At 44.1% G+C, this 22,422-nt stretch overlaps 2 protein-coding genes across 2 annotated transcripts in view; one reads left to right on the top strand and one right to left on the bottom strand.

Moving 5' to 3' along the window:
* Nucleotides 1–6,064, bottom strand: part of LOC118219720 (rho-related GTP-binding protein RhoN-like) — a 32,288-nt gene extending 26,224 nt beyond the window's left edge. The window contains exons 1-2 of the mRNA XM_035403057.1: nt 5,702–6,064; nt 4,529–4,616 (exon numbers count right to left, since the gene is read on the bottom strand). Of these exons, the coding sequence (XP_035258948.1) occupies nt 4,529–4,616; nt 5,702–5,803 (190 nt within the window). The 5' untranslated portion in view covers nt 5,804–6,064. The remainder of the gene's footprint in view (nt 1–4,528; nt 4,617–5,701) is intronic.
* A 9,070-nt stretch (nt 6,065–15,134) lies between these two features.
* Nucleotides 15,135–22,422, top strand: part of LOC118220598 (synaptic vesicle membrane protein VAT-1 homolog) — a 29,950-nt gene continuing 22,662 nt past the window's right edge. The window contains exons 1-2 of the mRNA XM_035404546.1: nt 15,135–15,859; nt 20,792–20,999. Of these exons, the coding sequence (XP_035260437.1) occupies nt 15,446–15,859; nt 20,792–20,999 (622 nt within the window). The 5' untranslated portion in view covers nt 15,135–15,445. The remainder of the gene's footprint in view (nt 15,860–20,791; nt 21,000–22,422) is intronic.

The raw sequence follows: 22,422 nt of genomic DNA, 5'->3' as shown, positions 1-22,422 counted from the left end.
GCCGGGTCCCAGCCCCGTAGGTCACGCCGAAGCTTCCCCACCGGGCCCCGCTAACATCTCCCCTGGGCCCGGGGGTCCCGCTAACTGCCAGCGCGGCCATCCCTCATCTGCTCCGGGGGGAGACGGGAGCCAGCGGGGTCGCCCTCCCACTGAGACTCCCAGCACAGAAACGCGAGCTAGCGCTTCCGTATAGCGTACTGCTGCTCCTAATGCGCTGGAGATAAGGGCAACCCGCAAAACATTCCTCAGTTTGGAGGCAAGGAGACAAATAGAGTTTTTAAAAAAAAGAATTACCGGACATACGGACACACACCAAAATACGTGTGAATGACCTTTGAGTAAATCCATTACGGCTGCAGGCAGAATAGATCCTGGGATTAGCAATTGTGCCCATCGGAGCGGTTTGGTTGGCTTGCGGTGCCCGTATTCTAAGCAAAGCGAAGCTGAGAGGCCGGTGTGGAGGAGGTGAGCGGGCTCGTTTTCACTGATTTGCCTCTATTAACCTCCCGAGGCAGCAGCAAAGGCTAACCGATGAGGAGCACCCATGAGGTCTTCAGGCCTTCCTGCTCCAAAAACCACCAGACCGACCGCACTCGCAGCCTTCTGCCGACGCGGCAGACGCAGAAAGCTGTCGACAGATTCGCTGACCGACTGACTGGGAGATGGTATCAATTCTGATACCGTGCTTCGACGACGACTGGTTTCACCGTGACGAGTGTACACCCCTCCAGGCCTGACACCGGAGGACAAAATGTGAACCGTAAATGGCTGTCGTACAGCACAGCAACCAACAAGTACACGGTTTTTCAAATTCTTAATGCTCCAACGAGCCCACTGCCGTGAGGGAAAGGCACGCCGCAGGTGTCTACGGCGACGGCTTTGCTGTTTTACTATTGGTCATCGCAATTTTCTCCGGCGGAACGTTTCTCGGGCGAACTTTCCGAGTGCGAATCATTCAGAGAAGACGTGTTTATCTCACACAGCGCAGCTATTCGCAGAGGAGGGACGACAACAAAAGCATGAAAAACGCACCGACGAGAGCGTCGGGACGAACAAACAGACAATCAGCGCGCGGTAAGTGCTTATTAAGAGCCCGCTCCCCCCCCCCCCCCAAAATCGGCACCGGAAATCTGGCTGGCGGGCGCAGCGTGAGATCCGCTTTCATCCACCTGACATCCAGAAAAGCCCACACCGGGAGGCTCTCTGTTTCTGCATTTCATCTTTGAGCCGTTTACCACAACAGCCCTATTATAACCGAAGCCGCGCGGCTCGAGTGACGGAGGCCAGATACGGAACGCGTTCATCCTTCCGCCGCGTCGAAAACATAACTCAAAGGTCCGCGGTGGCCAACAATGGTGTTTACGGGATGAGGGCATGCTTGACTAAACAATAGAGACTAAGGAGGTTTGACAGGAATGCAAACCACGCCGAAGATATGCAGCCTTGTGTTTGTCGCAACATGTCAGAATTTTTAATAATCCGCATGTGTATTGCGTAAACACGGCAAATTAGTGAGAACAATATCTCTTCTTTCATTTTTTGTAGGTTGCCCAACTGGATTTGAAAGCTAATTATGCAGAGGCGACAAATATTTTAACACAAAAGCACACCAAAGGCCAGTGCAAAGGTAGACTGGAAAATGCGCAGTACCTCGATTCAATCCTTCTTCGCATTAATTAAATATTTGGCCGTCCATCCTGGCATGTTACAAAGCATGAAAAACATTAAAATACGTTTGAAAAATATTTGAGGAAATGGAGTATCTGGACTGTTGTAGTGGACGTCTCTCAAAAAGGCAGTGCATGAACCAGGGCTCTGCTGTGGCAAGCCTGTTTCCCACGGCAAAACAGTTCTCATGGGAAAAGCAGAAAGAGCCGATTTACTTTGAGTCCTGCATCGCTGTGTCCGTTAGACATATACACAGGCTGACCGCCTATAACTCTGCCCCCAAAAGCACCAACCGCCATCACTGATTGGCCCGCGCGAGCAATGAATGTCAATGTCACTGTTAATATGTCCAATCCCTGCTCAAAGGGACGGAAACTGTGACAAGCCCTCATGGGAAAAACCCACATAGTGTTTTTCTCTCCTTGTCATTCTTATCATTTTCTTTTCCCCACCACACTTTCAACAGATGCACACACACACACAAACACACACACACACACACACACACACACACACACACACACACACACACACACTTTATTCTTCCTATTACAAGCCAGACGTCTTCCTGTTGCCATCCACCCTAAGACTGATTAATGTAATGAACCTCTTGTCGCCATGCTAAACAGTCGGTCCTCTAACCTTTTAAATGTTAATGCTCGTCCTGGGGGCCAAATGGCAGCCACAGGTGTGAACTGGCCCTCCTGGGCTACCGCTCCCCCTTGCCTGTAAATCAAATCAGCCTCAAAGGACAACGAGGCAGACGCGTTAAAGTTTACTAACAATGTCCCTTAATTAGCCTTTGTTTGCTGGTCTTACTTAATTAGCTCATTATACGTTAGAAGTGAACTCGCGCTCATGGTAACATCTACAGGAAAGTGTTAGCATGCAATTAGCGCGCCGGGCCGCCTGTCCTTGAGGGCCGCGGAGCGGAGAGGGAGACGGAGCGCGAGACGCGTCGCCTCTCGGAGCAGCTTCCGGGGCGGTCGACCGCGGCGTCGGTTCGTTGCGTTTTACGAGCGGCGATAGCAGGGTCTGCGGACCCTGCTACTGCGAGCTCGGCAGAGGAAGCTGCAGATTGGAACGTCTCCGAAGCAATTAACACCGGCGGGCCAGATCCTGCCGAGGCAGCTGGAGCGGGGAAATCGCGTGGCCTCTGGCAAAACTGCTGCCAGGGCTCACGGGAGACCGGGGGAGAGGGGGAGAGACTCGGAAAGGCGGCGAAGGGAACGGCAGAAAGCAAACGCGCGTCTTGTTTGTGTGTTTTCGCGAGTTCAGCTGAGTGAGCGTGTGCGTGTCTGAGCGTCTGAATACCTATGTGTGTGCGCGCATGTGCCATCTGTGAATGTGTGTGGGCTCCTTTAAAAGGCTTACAGCAGATCAGCAGAAAAACTATATTTTTGTGAAAACACACATAGTCAGCGCTGAGGCCAAGGCTGATAGAATGACATCATTTTGAAGTCAGGGGGGAGGGGTAATCTTGCTAAAAAAAAAAAAGGCTAATCACTGGCTTGTTATCAGGGTTTGTTAGTAATGAGCAAACGAGCAGCACCATCACGCTATCAGTCCCCCAAAGTATTCAAAGCAATCTGAGCTCTGATTTTTACTGTGCTCACTTTCGGTAGCCAGGAAATTAATGACACGGAACTGGGAGGTTTGCTTTCAGGGTCACAGAGCAATTTGTCACATTTAAAAGCCACCAGAACCCTAAAAGACGGCACAGTGGGGAAAAAAAAGTTCTAAACCTGAATGTTTTTTTATTGACAAAAACCCATTTTATGTGGACACGCTCCATTAACCTACACTCCAATAACTATAAAATAAGATGTCTGTGTTCTAAAATGAGAAGACCTGAACTTCCAAAACTTTCAGTCAATAAAGGGTATCAATACTGGTGATTAGTGCCATCTTAAAGGGAACCCAGCCAAGGCTTCAGATGAAGATACAATCTAAGGGAGGGGTACTGTGCATAATGCAGACCTGCCCTGTATTATTTTTCCTCTTAACCCCTATCTGTCCTGACTACAGTCACGTATGCCATCCTCTGATAAAGCAGCATTGGGTTAACCAATCGCCACCCGCCTTGCGCCTTCCAAACAAGTTCAGCATCTGGTTATGCAAGAGCAGGTTCAGCTATGTAGCTCGCAGGAGGAAAAACAGGGACGGCAACATTGCAGACAGAAGTCATCCGGCACAGAAGCCGTGTGGCCACTGTGTGATCTATAGAAAGCGGGGTCACCTCGCCACGATACGCATGGACCGATTTAGTCATTCTGGCCCAGGCCCCTTTGCAGTTGCCCAGGCCCCAGAGCCTGGGAACGTCCGCACACTGCGCAGTGAGGAATGCAAACAAAGGCCGCCGTTGGGAACGACTGGCACCGAGGTTTTCAGCAAAAATAACAATCATAAGGCAACTGCCGAAAGCAAAACGTCAGCCCGACTTACAAGTCTGCTCTGAAGTGGGCACGGCCAACGTCACTGTTGCTAAAAGAGGAAGTATATTGATAAAGGCCGCCTATTCCGCCAGGGTTACATAAAAAGCCAAATGCTAAGCCACTGTGCACAAGATACAGGTTTGAAGTATAATTATAAATAATTCATACACATTTATGGCTGTACCTCTGTCAAGGCCTTTTAAATAGTGCTCCTTCTAACATTACATTTAACAATCCACTTGAAAATACATTCATGCTTTTGATTTGTTGGAAGCATCAGCCCTCTCACACGGACACACTGGGACGTTGCCATCTGTTCTACTTGATTATTCCAAGGTTTGCGCATGTTTTGACAGAAGTATCTATGTATTGTATTCACATGTACACCATTGACAGAAACAGCTTCTGAATAAAGAATTCCTTACCTGACGTATCCCACATGTTCAGCTCAATCCGCTGTTTATCGATCTCAAAACTAGCTGTGTAGTTCTCGAAGACCGTGGGAACATAATTCTGAAATGAGACATAAAAGGCAATCTGTTTATTCCAACACACAAATGGGTTACAAATGCTTCTTGTAGCGTATAAACATGTTACATATGTCCAATCATGAATTAGTAGCCTACTTTCAGTTAAAAAGGGTTTTAAATAAACGTTTCTACCTGGTGTTAATTTACATATCCTAACGCTCATGTGGCCATCACGTTTCTGAAAATCTTCCGCCAAATATGTCGATTTATTGATTGAGATGTGACGTTATTTGGGCCACGAGTAAAGTCGGACTTTACTTCAACAAGGGAAGGATTTGTTGCGCTGGTATTTTCTTGACCTTTATCTGCATCAGTAATTCCTCGTCGTATACTTCCAAAATTGATTTGTATTAGGAGGCAGAAGCGGTATTAAACGCAAAACATTATATGGAATTGCAGGCCTACTACCGGGATTAGGATTAGGATTGGCTATTTTCAGGGAGATCAAACGCAGAGTAAAAGTATCCTCGTTTATTTGGAATTATTTAAGTATAGTCAATGCATTACTGCTCTAGTAAATAGTAATTGTAACAGTGTATTTATTTCCAATGCGATACAAATGTACTAACTTAAATACGTAATTTATGAACGAATTCATTTAATGAAAAGGTCTGGTGGATGAAAAAAGCATGCACATTACCAGGTAGAGTACCTATCTTCACTTTGTGCGTGGCTGCGGCGTGTAGTAGGCTACTGCGCAGAATAGCTCATCCAGCCGTAATTATAACACATACACTTGCACTCAGGCACTAGTAAAATATCCAGCAAAAGATAATCTATATCACCCGGCAAACTTCGGACAAGCTTGTTACTGAGACTCAAGACAGCCGACCAAAAAGATAAATTGTAGGGTTGTAATTTATGGTCATTATCACTTCAACCTCCAGTATACCTCGGCTTCTAAACTTGCGGCATTCACGTTCGCTCAATCGCTCAAAGTGGATCAGTCTTAACTTGACAGTTTTCTGTGTGCCATCACTCACTATACCGCTGTTCGTGTAATAATGAGAATGAATACAACTGGACTAATTATGTGACTCATAAATCATCCAGATCGCAGCAATTTACCTCTGGGTATGAATCCTTCGCAAATACATGTAACAGTGCTGTTTTGCCACACTGCGTGTCTCCGACCACCACGATCTTGCAGCGGCTGCCTTTACTCTCCATAGTGCTCCGTCAGTGTCTCGTCTTAACGTGACACGGTGTCTTCATTTACTCCGACAGGGATGAGGTACAAAGGAAATTTAGAATCCCAAAAAGTGTACACCGGCTGCGGCGCTCTCTCTCTCTCCTTTGCTCTGTACCACTTTATTTTCCTCTTCTCTCTACCCCTCGCTTTCTCTCCCGTTGTCCACTCCTGTCTCCGGTTCCCACGGTGACACTATGCACTGAGCGGCTGCATCATCGCGTCCTGCGCGTACTGCCTGATTTTCCGCAAACTCAAGTTTTTTCTCTTTTGGCGCCGCCCAGCAGCCACTACCGCCCAATGAAAAGGCTTCTTTGTGCTGCTCTTTTATTCTTCTATTCATGTAGGTGCATACGCGTGTTTACAAATGACGCCCAAACGCTAAGTTTGGAAGGCATAAATGAACAGTTCGCTGCTTGTAGGCTTCGGGAGCAAATATGTAAACTAAATGAATTTCGAGTTGACAACTTTTACAGACAAAAAGCATGACAATGGAAAAACTTATCTGAATAAATATAAACAATGGCATTCGTCTGGTAGTGGTCATTATAGTTGTCAATTACTTGTAGTTATTGAGTTGCATTTATTATGTTCTTGCACGGTTTGATAAATACACTCAGACCGTAATACGTCATACCGTTATACGCACGTATTATTTTGAATCAATTAGTCCATAGCATGGAAAATATGCCATTTATCGCATTCATTGTTGTTTATATTATATAATTATTGTCTTACCATTGTTCTCTCATTGTATCACCTTGCTCTCATCTATCTTGTCGTTGATTACAATTCTGTTTAACATCATGTTTGTTATTATTTATTGGTCAAATTTTAATTGGAATTTCTTTTGAAATGTCAATGTCCTTAGGCTATATCATGTCGCTTATATCGTGCCCTATGCTTTCCACAGAAACTTGGTCCAACCCATGAGTTAGGGTACTCTAAGTGCGGCTTACTACTGTGTATTTAGCATAAATAACGAATCTATTAAACTATTCCTTTATGTTTTCTTATGAAGTAATTTATATTTTACATAACCGCATGTATTTCAGGTAGCTGTCATATTAACATGATAGGCTACATAACTCCAATGTTTTGTTTCTTGAGAGAAGGATGGTGCCCTTTAAAGGCGGTATATTAATACAATTGATTGATTATACAACTGACTGACTGCGAGTGGTTCCCTGGATGAAACGAAGTGAAGAATGAAATGGAACGCAAATCAAATACCAATTGCTTAGGCGAGAAGAACACGATAATTCTAGTTTATGCGAAATTGCGCTGAACTGTAAGTAGCGTACTGTCGCCACCTAGAGCCGTGAAGCTGACGATGGCTAATCTGTTGGATAAGCGAGTAAATGAACTTCTGGTTTGCCTCAGCAAAATTATGTTTAGATGCTGAAATGAGGGTGAGCGATGTTTCTGTTGGCCGACTTCGAAAGGCTCAACAATGAAGACTATTTTAAAATTCCTACACCCATACAGGTTATTGATAATTTAACAGGCCTTGTATTTTCTATGACTGCACACGCACACACAACTCTTCTTCTGACTTCTCATGCAACTACATGATTGCATATGCACAAAATGCACTGTGGAAAATGTCCCTCATGTCCCTCAGCAGACTGTTTTGTTTTGTTTGCTTGCCTAAAACACAGTGTATCAGTAGCTATCCACCTGACATGATTCATATTCAGCACCTGCAGCTGATAGTCAGAATGGTCAGCTTCAGCTTCCCTCTCTCATATTAGCCAGTGTTTGGCTGATAACCTCTTCTTTGCCTGGTTAACGTGACACAGAGAAATGTAAGTGTTACCTGGTGCATTTACCATCTGCTGGTTGAAGGAGACAGGCCTCAGTCAGCAAGCTGACACCAATTGTCAGACCAGTTCAGCAATCTGAGGATTTACCCATCCATTAGCAAGCTCAAGTTCTGTAATGGTTAGTGCCTTAGAGTGGTCTTGATGGTATTCACCAGGCCATCTAGCACAGTCTGATGAAGCTGGACACTCCAAGGGAATGCTATCCGTGCAGCTTCTTCACTAATCCATACCAGTTCGTATTCTTTCTCACTTACCTATTTAAAAACAGTGCCATCTGTGTTTGGACAGTGACACAATTTCTGTTGTTTTGGCTCTGTACTCCAGCACATTGGCTTTGAAATGAAACAATGAATATGAAGGTAATGTGCATACTATCAGCTTTAATTTGAGGGTATTTACATCCATATCAGGTGATCTGTGTAGAAATTACAGATCTTTATACGCATTAACCCCCCCCCCCCCCCCCCCCATTTTAGGGGAGCAAGCTCTGATACAGTGTTGTAATGGAGCATGTAGATCAGCTTGGCATAGCACTGAAGGCCAAATGAACTAAGAAAACAATCACTGCGCAAAAACATTGACTGTATTGCAGTTCTGTTGACCTGTCTCTCTGCCATTATTTGGATACCCTGTACAGGCTTGTGTGGTAAAAATCAGTCTTGCTATTTACTTAACTGATACAAAGTTCCCCTTGTGAAGTAATGGCAGCAACGTGTGGGCTACCAGCAAAAAAGTGCATGTCAGTCATAATTGCAGTTTGGCTGTGAGGTGATTTCAAGATAGCATTATTATATTTAATCAATCAGTCTGTGTATAAGATCATAATTCATCTCCCAGTGGCCTAGCAGTGATATTCCGGACGTGCTATATCTGCAAAACAGGCTACCTTTTCCACCATGGACATTTTGTATGTGTTATAGCCTAGGCAATGTTAAAATATTATAGTTGGCCATTCTTATTTTAATTCCTAAATTGCATTTGTTCTGTTTTGCTTTTAGCAGATTTTACATGTTCCTCAGGGCAAATGTTGGCCCTTTGCGTTTCCCAAACGCTGTGGAAACCTTTACCCTGCATGCAATGGATTTGTTTTTTGAAACCCAAATTTTCAAAAATTTCTGTTGTGAATGCTTGTAAGGAGCAAATACAAAGGTTTGATTCCCCGGTAGGACACTGCCGTTGTACCCTTGAGCAAGGTACTTAACCTGCATTGCTCCAGCTGTATAAATGGATAGAATGTAAGTCGCTCTGGATAAGAACATCTGCTAAATGCCTGTAATGTAAAGTTAAATGTTTTACAATCGAGTTCAGTGTTTACTTCTTAAGCTTTTGGTGAAATTCGAGTGTCCTGCAGACGATACAACTATTTGGAAGAGTTGGAATTCTTTTAAAAAATCAAATGAACTATTTTTGGCGTAGTTCTGCTCAGGCAAGGTCACTTGGCTGACCTCACATGCTCTTCCTTTTCTGTCACTGCTCAGCTTCAGAGCTTTGCAATTTACTCTGACCGTGATTTATGACCCTTCCCAAAATTGCTTCTGTCTCAGTATTTGTTATTTTGTTTCAGAATGTCAAGGCTTGACCCCTATAGTTGAGAGATGAGGCATTTGCACTGAAAACATAAGAACCATACTTTCCCTCTCACAAATATAGGAGTTATGTTTTATTACTCTTAGTTACAGAATCAGTAACTGTTTGTCTACAAAAATAGCAGAAATAACTTGAAATATAATTGACACATAGATGGTCTCTCTTGCCACTTTCAACAGTGGAGGTTCTGTCATTGTCACTTCCCCTTTAATAAGTCCCATTCACAGTAAATGCAGCATTAAGAAATTACAAAAGCATATGACAAAAGAGGTGTCATTGTTGTGGAATGAAGTAGGGAACGCCTTACCCCAAATCCCCTGCCTCTGAATGATGTCATGGTCAATTATACATCACCCCCATGAGACTTCTTGCTACAGTTAGCACTAGATTCAACTTCTGAGTTTGTGCCTCTCAATATCAAGTGCTTAAGCTGGATTAACCAGCTGAGATCCCCTCTCAATGTATTTATGATATGCTAAGTGTAAATTTCACTATGTCACAATGGTAAAAACCAGTCTATTTGGCCCGCATGAGTGCCCATACAAGCATTTTGTTAAAGATCTCTAGAGGCTAGAATGCCAGGCATTCTTGTTCTTGTTGAAATTAGGTGTGTGCTTGCTGAAAGTGTATGTTGGCTTCATATTTTAAATTGTGTGGAGTGACAGGCATGTTCTAGTGACTATAATTGTTCCTACAAGCACTTGTGTCAGGAACTGCCAACAGTTGATCAAAAATAATCATTCAATAATACAATGTGCAAACAAAAAATAGCTGTTTTCTGTGAGCTGTAGCCTTTAGAATCCCCATGAGAAAAATTTGGAATCTTGACATCTAAAGGGGTGGAAATCTAAGTTGAGAGATGTTTTGTCATTAACAGACTACTACAACCCCAATATAGTTCAAGTTTTACCCACATATAGCCTGGGTACATCTTTGTCAGGGTCATCTAGGTGTGCAGATGAAAACCCAGCTACATTTGATTGAAAAGTGACTGGGTTTTCACCTAAACACGTAAATGGCGTTTCACCAACTTTTCACCACAACAATGTTCACTGGGATCCCAGTAGTGCAGGGCTAGCAATGGAAAAGGCAAACAATAGCAAAAGTTATGAACACCAGGCCAAAAATATGCTCTGGAAAGAATCAGAAGCTGAGGAATTTCTGGCAGTGAATTTAACACGTTTGTAATCAGGAAAGAATCAGACTTTGTATCCAAATTTCAGTTCCGCTGTTGTGGACATTTTTGCCACGTGATAATTCAACATTGTCGAACAGCTGCTTTGGGAGGAATTACTTGGCCAAATGTTTATTTCACTTGGGAAACATTTTGCACGCTGCCGTTTTGTGATACTGGACTTATAATAACATGCACAGAGGTGTGGCTTAAAAGCAGTGCAGATGGTTATGAGCAATGAAGGCTGAATGTCATTCCGCAATTGTATGTTTATAGCATTGAATGTGGGTGCACTTAAGGCTGGCAAATGGCATATATAAGGTAGTCTGTGGTATACGGTAATTCTGAGACAGGTCCTGTGGTTAAGCCCCTGCAAACTCCTCAGTGAATGTACCTGCATGCTTCCATGCATCTTGTTTTCAGTTTAGCAAACGTGTGATGTTATATAACAACAATGTATTTTTCTGCGTTTGGAATATGAGAAAGAAATTATGTTTCCAACTACAATACATATTCTTTGTATCCAGTCAATAACTCTGTTTAGGTACTCAGAGGTACCCTTAATGCATCTCACTTCCGCTCAACATTGTGCGTACCTCAGACGGTTTTTGCATCCCTGCTCGCTTAGGCTTAGTCTTATGCTCTTCATAGCATGGTGAGATATGTGGCACAGTCTGTAGGGCACGCTGATTCTCTGTCATGTGATTTCCCCACACGCGCAGGGGCTAGATCCCCGCGATGGCACTTTCCCAGCTGTGGTCCCTTCTCTATCTGTTTTACCCTCTCAGCTTTCTATTTGTCTGAATAAAGAAAAAACTGTGCAAGGTGGACTGTCCCATTCTCTTTAAAAATATATATATTCATAGCTGAGGCCAGTTATTATATAATCCCATTTGCTGCACCGTTGTTGTGTTTTTTTTTTTTTTTTTAATGTCTTCACATATTGAAGAAAAAAAACCCTTAAAATAATTAGTCTGATCATAGTTGGGATTTTATGTTGTTTATGAAATGGCATTGCCTTCAAGTCAACAGCAGGTGGCAGCATGAGACAGTGTTTCATTGTTCTGGACAATCTATTGAAAAAAGTCCTTCTGTCCTTTTCCTTTTCAACAATATTATATCAGTAATAATCTACAGAGTATCCTTAATTTGTAATGTGGCAGTACTACATCCATATCCTAGATATTGTGTATGACTGAGCTAGCTTATGATGATGAAGCACTCAGGAGCTAATATAATAACCCAAACACATAAATGCAGGCACGTTTATCATGAGTGAAACACTGTGGTTAATTGTAGCACATTTTACTGGAACTGTGTGTGTCTCAGATGTTTAAATCATGGCTAACCGGCAGGGCTTTGCTCAAGGTTGTTGACTCATCAGTTGGTACCCAGGGAGATAAAGAGAGGGGGAGAAGGAGGGATGCAGAAAGGGCTGAGACAGAGAACAGACTGCCTTTCGGATGTGGAGAAAGCTCATTAGAGTGGCTCTTCTGTTCAGCCGCTGAAATCGCTGACCAGGCCGGACTGAGTGGGCCAGGAGCCGGACACCTGCAGCAACAATAAGCAATAGCAAAGGCCCTTTCTCCTGAATGCTGATGTCATGTCCTACCACGGCAAGGTCTGCCATATTCGACAAGCTAGGGTTTAATAACACATCCATCCATCCATTATCTATACCTGCTTGTCCTGGCCAGGGACTTTATTCCTCCATTTATAATGTAGTCTTCTTTACCAATGAGAAAAGCCCTTCTGAGTCACTATGGTCTGCATGTCAAAGCCGCTTCTGACTGAGAGAATGTAATTCTGGCCAAGATAACACCCCTCTCAGAAGTGGTAGCTGCATACTAGACGCAGTTCTTAGGCTCCTCACTAACATGATTGTAGGCCTGACCAGACTCTGATTTAAGTATGCCCAACTTCCAGAAATGTGCTATGCTAGTCAACAAGTAGTCTGTGATGAGCAATTGTCTTGTATAGGAGGGGCTCAAATTGGAGGCACTGTTTCAAGCCAACTCAGTACTGGCTGGCCTTTTAAAAACCACTCAGATGGCAGTAGCTCTAGTGGAAACCAGTCTAATAAACTACTTTCCCTTTTCTGATGTTCTATATATATAGATTAACAGCATGTCAAGCACCTCAAATTGTGGTACCAGTGATATTGTCACATCTCCAACTGCCTGACCAGTTTATGGTAAGAGGAAGAAAGTGCCACATATGCCTTTCTCTGTGGGCATACCATAGATTTAATCAGTTGAACCATTTCCTGTCACCAAATGATGGCTTCTCTATCACTCAGGGTGCATACTTCCTGCTTCCTTGTCGAGCCAGTGCATGGACTGCTTTTTCATCTCCTGGTTTGCTGGTCAATAAAGCGACTCCTTGCTTTCGTGTAGGTTTAGTAAACATGGTAACATAAACATACAGGTATGTGCATCTAAAATAAGTAGTTGGAAATCTAGTTTTGTGTTCAGGATCTGTTTTTTTGGGCCACATGTAACTGAAATGAATTTGCTGAGTCTCATTTCACAAACCCACCCTTCTATTATAATTTAGAGCCTGCTCATCCTGACACTCAGAAAACCAACAGAACCCTAAGATATCATCACTGGCCTGACTGACGCCTTTTTCTGATTTGATGACACATTGAGGGAGGTGCTGGTAAACTTTTCACTCAGCAGTTCCAATGGCATTCCAGTGAGCAGCGTTTCTTCTGAAAGGGTACACACATGGAAATGTATTACTGTTACTTGATTTGGGGGGAAAAAAGAAAGACATTTTTCCAATCATCAAGCTGCAGATGAAAGGTTTTAACAGGCAAGTGACAATGACTGAGGTGTTTAAAACATAAAGGATTATATCCTTACCGCAAAACAGCCTTTGGACATGTTGTCTAAAACAAATCTGAACAACAGTCCAGGTCCCAGGGTCAGCAACATATAAATCTGCTTCTTCGCTTCACAAAGCAAGTACAGAAAGCAGTAAACATATTGCAAGGTGGGTGCAACTTATGCAAACACTCAGACAAGCTGGGCCAGCAGTTTATTAAGAAATGAAATGATGTTGCTTTGATCCTACTCATGTCAGTGATACTCCTCTCTGAACTTGGAATTGTGCATCTTGTGTTATGGCAGGAAGTGTACCCACAGTTCAATTTTCAGGCAGCCAGCCCTGGGAAATCACAACAATGGACTCTGTCCACTTTAAAAGTTTCAGTCCGGTCCAGCTGAATGGGTGGTGTAAACAGGCTCTTCCGCTGGACTTCTCCTGGCCACTATTCTATCGCACAGGGACCAGGCCTTGACCAGCACCACTAGAGGAGAGGATGGGTGGGAGGGTGTTTTGGTCTAAACCGCTGTTTATTCGCCAACATGACTTCCTACAGTTGACTTCCACCATTGTCTGTGTGAGTGTGTGTGTGTGTGGATGGGTGGGCGTGTGTGTATGCGTGCGTGTGTGATATGTTTACGTGTGCGTATGAGAGACAATGTGAGGAGAGACAGTGAGTATGTGTGACTTTGTGTCCATGTACATTAAACTGAAGTGTCAATGTAACTAGTCTCAAATGAGTTTGATATGAAGCCTGACCATGCTAATGATCCAGACAGTACTGTGAGCTGCGCACAATTAGCCTTAGCATTAGCATTACAGACCAACTACGTGCCTGCAGTCTGCCTGCACCAGTAGTGCAAGAAGTGCAGCTCCCAACAAAATGACTATATGGACATAATGCACTGCAGAGTGGATTACAGACGACAAAGATGACTGGCTTCACAGATTTTAGAGGACATAAGTGGTATTCTGTGTTCTCCTGACTTGACAAAGCATGTTTCAGTCATGGGACAGGACTGGTCTACAAATTTAATTTTGGTCTCTCCAAATCATGAGAAACATAAGGGGGTGACTGGATGGCAGCTGGAAACAGTACTATTTTCATTGTAAAATGACTGTATCCCCCTTCAGCTACCACCACTCTTCCATGGTTCTGTCACTGAACACCAGGATGTACCACTAAACGTATTAGAAGCAAAGGCTTCTTTAGACCACCATCCATGCAAACCTTTTGTTCAAACTGGCCTAGAAGTTAGTATCATAAGATATTAATCGACTACAATGAACGCTCTTTATTATTTCCATCACACACCTTTGAGTAATGTGTTATGTATCCCCATCCTATCTTTTAAACACCATACAGGGTGTCCTGGATTACTGCTCTATTGCCAGTGGCCACATCACAGGAAAATAACATCCAATTTCCCGTGTTTGTTTCCCATTTCCTATCCCTGAAAAAAAAAATGAAACTCAGTTTTGATTCTACTTTTCCACAGTGAACTCATTTGTGGAATGGTTCCAACCTTATTCTAAAAACCTAAAATTATACGGTAGATTAAATGAATAGCTGTCATGTACTTAATTTATTGAACCAAAAATTAATATAACTAGACATTTAGGTTACCTACTCGAATCTACTTGGAGTGGTCGCTATCTTACACGTGACGTCTATAGTGAGTCTTTTACTCTGGACTTCTCAAGGTGTTATTTATCCGTTATCTAGAGTGCAATCGATCGTAATGAACGCTACCTTTGCCTTATTGGCTTTAAAGCATTTCGGTATTCTTTCCTTCTATATTCCATTCGCATTCAAATTAGCTTGAAGCTCAGCATATCTGTCACTGAGTCACGCTCCACCATTCCTCCTCCTCCTGCGCAAAAATCCATTCGCCGGGATTTGTAGTTGTCCGTTTAGTCCCACTCGTACTTTTTGTCGGCGAGCAGAACTGTCAACCTCTGGCCAGCCAGACCTTGACAACGCTTCCACTCCATTCTGGGTAACCTGTAGTCTAGAGTCTGTCTCATGTTGCTCTAGTAGCCCAATTTTCAGGCATAAAATAATTCTCCCGGCTTTACAGTCTGCCTTTTCACAGAGCAAGCTATATCTACCGCTTCTCAAACAAAATAAATAGGCTTACAAAAGCTTATTTGAAAAGAAACTTTACATTTTTATTTCAACTTTGCTATAAGGTATCATTATTACCATGTCTGGCGAAGAAGCACCTGCTCAACAGCAGAAACCCGAAGAACAAAAGCAAGAGACCAAAGCCAACGAAGAGCCTAAACCAGAGACCAAGGAGGAGACCACGCCAGCAGCTGATGCATCAGCCGCGCCTGCGGCTACCGAAAAACCTCCTGAAGAAGAGGTCTTTACCTACCGGGCACTGGTTCTCTCCGGCTATGGAGGATACGATAAAGTCAAGTTGCAGGTTAAGAAGGGGATGCCGACCCTCAAGAATGGAGAGGTGCTGGTGAGGGTAAAGGCGTGTGGTCTGAACTTCGCAGATTTGTTGGGAAGACAAGGTCTGTATGACCGGCTGCCGTCCCCGCCCGTTACGCCCGGGATGGAGTGCTCCGGGGTAATTGAGGCTTTAGGAGAAGAAGTAACGGACAGAAAAGTAAGTTTGTGTTTGCCTTTTTATATCGATGCATACATTCGGATTCATTGATATTCTAGATTTAAGCGTTTTCTTTTACTTGACAATTTTATGTGTTGTCTTACAGAATAAGACAGCCTACAGAGAAGATTGTTTCTCTTTCTAACAACAGCTTAACGGTTATTTGATAGCCTACATTTGAGGATGTAGAATATATCATAAACTCAACTCTACGCGCTGCATTAAATGCCACTTAGCTTCCTTTCTTTTTGCGTTTTATTGAATGTATATTTATTTGTTATTTATTTATTTTGCTGTTAATTTGTTTATATGTTTTTTGGCCGTAAACAAATTAAACTTTATTTTTTTTGTTAACCTATTAGCATTAATGACAAAACAATTTTAGTGCATGAGCTTAAATCGAACGGTAGCCTACTTTTGGGAACAATTTTGCTGTGGTCCAAATGTCCAATGCGCTCGTTTTAATGAGTAGACTATATTTCATTTTTTACGTTTACAAATAAGGGGATAAATAGGTATTATTGTGTAAGTTGCCTAATTGACCGATAACAATGAATTCAATGAACAGCCAGCGCCCTTCGTCTCAGCTGAGCATAAACAATAGCCTACGCTCCGCTGTGCGCATGTGTGATTGACAGTTCCAAGTTGGAGTTGTACTTGGCAGCTAAAATCGACGTGTGCCTTCCCTTCTGCTCCTCTTTCATTTCTGTGTCCTCATCCTGAAATATTACTGAATCTCGTAGACACGATGAGAACAAAATACAATGACCAGAGCATTCTGAAAAAAAAAAATCTATAAATTAGTTATATTCGTATACTAGCCCACTACTACCCGAAATTTGTGTCTAGCTATTGTGATGCTGCAGAGTATGACTGGAATAGTGGGATAACTGTCATTCTTCCCTTTGTTGGATACCTCCCCTTGTGCGTGGAAGCGACCGGATGGGCGAGGCGCGCGTCTGTGAGGGAAGATGTAAATCAAACACGCGCCCTTTGTCAGCAGTATTAAAATATGTCGGCGAAGTGCCTCATTTATTATTTATTTATTCTGTTCTTGTAAGTAAGTAAATAAATAAATAAATAATACGATGTGCCAAACGATTTGTATACTCTCTTAAGTACTATTAACAAATACTAATAAGCTTACGTTTTTTAAACAATATTTAGCGTAGTCGTTTACATTATAAAGCGCATTAAAATCATGACAGCGAAGCTATGGCGTTTTGTATGATGAACCCGTATATTTGAATAACAGGATGACTCACGTATGACTTAACTACGTCGATAATTCTGACGGTGCTTAGCAACAGCAACGAGTACTGAAGACTGATCGTATTGACAACACTTTCTGGCAGCCACACCTTCTCACTTATTTAATTAGGCTATTCTATGAAAGCATTCCTTTCCACAATGCATTTTAAAATGTGGGCTATTTCTTTGCCAATTAAGTTTTCTCCGCGTTGACTTAACTGCATTTGTGATTTAACTGTTTTGGATGAAGCCTCCAGTTTCACAGCATTATGTCTTAGGCTACGCCTTGTGTTTGACTATTTCTTTTGTTTAACACAAAACCCAACTCTGCTGTATGCCTAAATTTAATGTCACGAAGAGTCAAGGCTGGCCAGGAGTATTTGGTAGTCAAATAAAGGATAAGGATAACTGATATCTGGTATTCCTGTTCTATTACAAGCACAACATTTTGACTTTGGTGGCTCTCATATGGTCCAACTGGTAATTTGCTTACCCCTAGAGTAGGGTGAGCACTCTAGCCAGTGCATAACTATTTGGAGCCTGGGCTATGTCTTTAGCTGACTATGACTCTAAGCCCAGAGCAATAGGACATAAGTAGCCTTGATAGGATGGGTACCTTGGGTTACTGATAAGTGCCTCCTAGATGCTGTAGACAATAGCTAGATTGCAAGTAAGAATACTGGAGGAGTGCACTACTCTGACACTTGCCTACTGTGCAGTGTATGGGCATGGATGCTGTAGTAGTGACATGAAAGCCAGCAAAATGGCCATTTCCAAATTGGGGAAAACATGTTGACTATGTTCTTGCTCCACCACAGATGTCATTGCATCTCAGTCTTGATTTGACTGATGAAAAGGATTACATTCAAAATGCAGCGGAGGAGAGGTCCAGAACGGTTAGAGTAGCTCCTCAGCTCTAGTGTTTGCTGACATCACCATGCCAAGATTCCATAAATGCATTTCCATAAATAATAGCCCCACAGATACACTTTCAGGTAATAAAATGCGTATGAGAGAGAGAGAGAGAGAGAGAGAGGGTTGGGGGGTTATACGCATTTACAGCTACCATATTGATTATAATTGCTGTTGATTAAGGAAAAGTTGTTTAGGGAAAAATTACTGACTCAGTTATGAAACTGAAAAAATGTCTCACCCTGCAGGCTAACAGAACTGAGCAAGTGTTTATTTTGCCCTGATTATCCCTCTGGCAGACGTCTTGGCTTTAGCAGTGCACGCTGCATGCAGCCTGGTCATGGTGCAAGGAGTTGGTCTGAGTGAAAAGGGAGACTGACACTGACAGACCGACTCCTGCCGTTCACATCCCACCAGGCTGTACCGTTTTGTACTGCGTGTGGGTTGGTACTACAATGACATCACCCTCAAATTAACTCAGAATCAGTGGGGTGGTATTTTTGGTTGGAGGGGGAGGGGTGGTGGGGGGGGGTGGTTGGGTGGTGGATGGGAAGGATGATGCAAGGCCAAAACAGAAATATCGCAAAATCTACTCAGGCCTGTGTCACAAACTTGACATCACCACTTTTTTTCTCCCCTTCTCCCATTTTCCGTGTTTGTGAGTTCAGCTGCGATTCCAACCCATATGTTCTCAATTACTCTGCTCTGTCCCGCATTGTCGGGTCTGGTATTTCCTCCCCCCCCCCCCACCCTCTGTCACACCGACCCTTCCAAAAGATAAAAAAATGAAATTAAATGCAGTAGTTTTGTACAGAGGAGGACCCCATTCCATCTGGCCATTTTCAACTGGCTGTGAAAAAACCTGAATGGGCTAAAAAAAATAGAAAGGCAAACATAATAAAAAACCATCTACTTCATGTGTTTTGTAGGAACTTGGGTCTGGAACTCCATGTGTTTGCTGGATTATTTGGTTTGTTTTGGAGAGATCCGTGTAGCAATCTGCCTGTGGTTGAGCGGCAGGGCGGAGTCTGTGGTGTCCCGGCCTTCTTTCTGAGTCTCTGTGGTCCTGGGAAAGGCTCTGGGAGGCACCGTCCCAACATGAGCGGGAGACCCGCACAGTCACGGAGAGAAGAGAAGCCTGCGAATACATGCCTGGGTTACCACACACATTACCCGCATGAGAGGCTTGCTGGGGCAGACAGCAGGACGGCTCCATGCCGTGTCGGGTTCCTTCTTGGAGGCTTGCACTCTGCAAGTTTTCCTTCCCACACTGAGTAATGATATACTCTCTTCATAGCAGACCCCATTGAACCAGCAGAACCTCCCAACTTATAGACTGTTCTAGAACACCTTCTAGGAAATCGAGCCTTCTTGGAGGAAGCCCAAACCCCTGTCGCACTTTGGTGTCGCCCGCCTCAGAGAATCTCCAGATCTCCACAGCCCGTCTGATATGGAAAGTTTGTAGGTGCCTGGAGCACAATTCTTTGCATAGAGCTGTGGTCTGAGGAAGCAAGGGTGCAACAACCACACAGTGCCTCTGGGCCATGGAATTGGTGGAGCCCATGGATAGCTGACACAGGGAGCATCGGTAGCTTTTCCATAATTCCGGTGTCAACTTAATGTATACGCTGTTGCAAACGAATGCGTTCCACGGGTCAGACCATTTAAAGGTCAGCCGGACTGACAGCGGAAGCGAGAGAGAGGGAGAGGAGGAGAGAGAGCTCTTCCCAGCCTGAGGAGCACAGACGCTCAGACACATCGCGTTCCCTTTCCCCTCTGTTAAGAGGAGCAACGTCGTAGCTGTTTTTCCCAGAGAGGAGAAGGCGTGTTTTGTGTTTCGTGGTGGGGAGGAATTTGGCACGGCCTGCCCTGCGGCATCCGTGCCAACAGTGACGATTGCCCATTGTCTTGTCTCGGAGAGGAGGAAGAGCCTTACTACTTGAGGCAAAAAAATAAAACGGGAAGAGGCTGGGAATGTGGAGGCTGGTGGCCGCTTCCCGTGTGCCTCGCTCACGCCCCTCTCGGGGCGTGGCCGTGAAGTGTGTAGCGCGGCTTTCCTCTGGGAAGCAGTGAGGAGAGACCCTCGGCTCACATGGTCCTGATGTCAGCTCCAGGACATGGCTGGGCTGGACTGGGATCAAGGGCTGTTTCGTCTTTGCCATTGGCAGCTGATCCTCTTGGAAATGAAAAGCTTAGCTCCTCTGGGTAATGGTGAAGTACCATGGCAAGTACCAAGACAACATTATAGTATAGGTGAAGTTTCAGGTAAGTGTTTAGGGCAGCGGTTTGGAGTGATCGTACAGTATTGTCAGGTACTTTAGGTAACTTCCACAGGGCTGCCACCAGTGTTTTTGGAGCATTTGGGTTTTGCCTAGACAACAGTTTTTGGGGTTTTGACAGCAGTTAAGTATGGAGAACCCTTGTGTCTTTACCAAAACAAATCCAATTCAACAAGTCTTGGTCTGAGAGCTGCAACTGCACCCTTGAAAAACGTACCCACCACGCGTAGCCCCTAGCAACACCTTCCCCATACACACAGCGTGTATCTGAGTAGCGCACAACCTGGACTTCTGCTGTGAAAGCCTGACGTTACAAATTAACATAAGAGATGGAGGGATATAAATAAAAAGTGCTTATCAGTGGAAAGGGACTCTCACTGAGTAAACAAGAGGATTATCCTGAACAGAGCGCAGGACGTGCTGGCTGGCCGCTCTCCGAGCGTGGCGGAAAATGGCGGCCAATGCCTGTTCTCTCTCTGGCCTCTTTCAGGTGGGGGACAAGGTGCTGGTTCTGAACCGCTGCGGGCTGTGGCAGGAGGTGGCGGCCGTGCCGGCCAGCCACACGTTCGCCATGCCCGAGGGGATGACCTTCGAGGAGGCGGCCGCCATCCCCGTCAACTACATCACTGCCTACATGATGCTGTTCGACTTCGGCAACCTACGGCCCAACCAGAGCGTGCTCGTCCACATGGCGGCAGGTAAGGAGCTCTCTACGCATGTCACATAACCCCCAACAAAGCTGTAACCCCCCCCCCCCCCCCTCCACCACTACGCTGACATCCTGATTATACTGAATATTGACCTCACTTCCTCTTTGAAATTAGTTTCATTGTACTGTGGTTCAGATTAGTGAGCAGTCGGAATTCAAGGCACAGTCCTTACAAATTCTGGAATTAATTCACCTCAGATGTACTGGCAGAAGGCGCAGAAAGTGTTGAAGTAAGAGATCCCACTTGAGCGCAGGCCTAGTGAAGATATGGCCAAGATATTTTTGTGTGTGTGTCTGTATGTCTGTGGCTGTAAATGCATGTGTTCATGGTGTTTAAGTAATCTGGATATCATAAGATTAAAAGCGCAAGGATCAATAATCAACAGTCAGTGATAACGGTAATCTAAAATAAGTGTGGAGCGGTTTAGCGTTGAAAAGCATTTCCATTCATGTCACGGAAATGAGATGTAGGGCTTTGGACCTAATTAAAGTTTAAAAGGTCCCTGTTGAGGCAGGCTTAATTTATTCTACAGGAGTGCTTTCCTCTTCTGATTGCAGTAAATACATCACCAATCACTGGGGAGTGTCTACAACGTTCATCTCCATAGCTGGTGCTCCTTTTAGATTGATAGGCGAATTGGCAATTTGCCAATTAGGGGTGAATCAGCTTGAGGAGAAGGTCCTTCAGAATCAATAATTAATTCATGGCAGTGGTCCAAATGTTTTGTATACCTGTTCCATATAAATAGTTTATGTTATGTCACAATTTAACTCATTACTGTGTTCATTGCTTGGTTCTAAGTGTCCTCCCGTATGTATAAACAGAGAATAGAACTCATGCCTGCTTAATAAAAATAGATACATTTGCACAATTGTCACTGGACAGACTAAAGAGATGGTGTCAGTTCCCCTCCTACATTTTTTTGAGCCCTTGACGACACCACTTCCTCCGCTTCAATTTCCTTTTCTGAGACTCAGATAGTGAAAGTTAACTCTGACTTCAGAAGGCAGTATGCTACATTTAGCAGCTCTTATTCAGTCTCAAGTCATTTTTCCTGGGGTGCAGTGTCAGGTCTGGTCTTCATGCCTGGGGTCCTCTCAGAAGACCAGGAGGGGTGTCATGGTACCCATCGCTCGACTCCTCTTCGGTGCCACACGCCCGACCAACTTCGATTCGCACTCTAGCTTCCTCTTTTGTCCTCATTAGCAGTGCTAAGGTAACCTCAGCCCTCGGCAGCCAGACGTTTCTATGGTAGCACGCTGTAAATCATGTGATTTTATGATCACGTGCTGTTGTTTTTTTATTTCGCTGTCTGAGTCCTGACACACTGGAGTGCTGTCAGGCAGGGTTTTTGAAGCTGATTATTGTCTTTCAGAACTAAGCTTCTGCTGCTTCTAGAGTCCAGTGTGAA

The sequence above is a fragment of the Anguilla anguilla genome, chromosome 2 (assembly GCF_013347855.1).
Source record: "Anguilla anguilla isolate fAngAng1 chromosome 2, fAngAng1.pri, whole genome shotgun sequence".
NCBI classification, from domain to species: Eukaryota; Metazoa; Chordata; class Actinopteri; order Anguilliformes; family Anguillidae; genus Anguilla; species Anguilla anguilla.
Note: the sequence above shows the minus strand (reverse complement) of the source record. Positions and strands in the feature narration are given on the sequence as shown.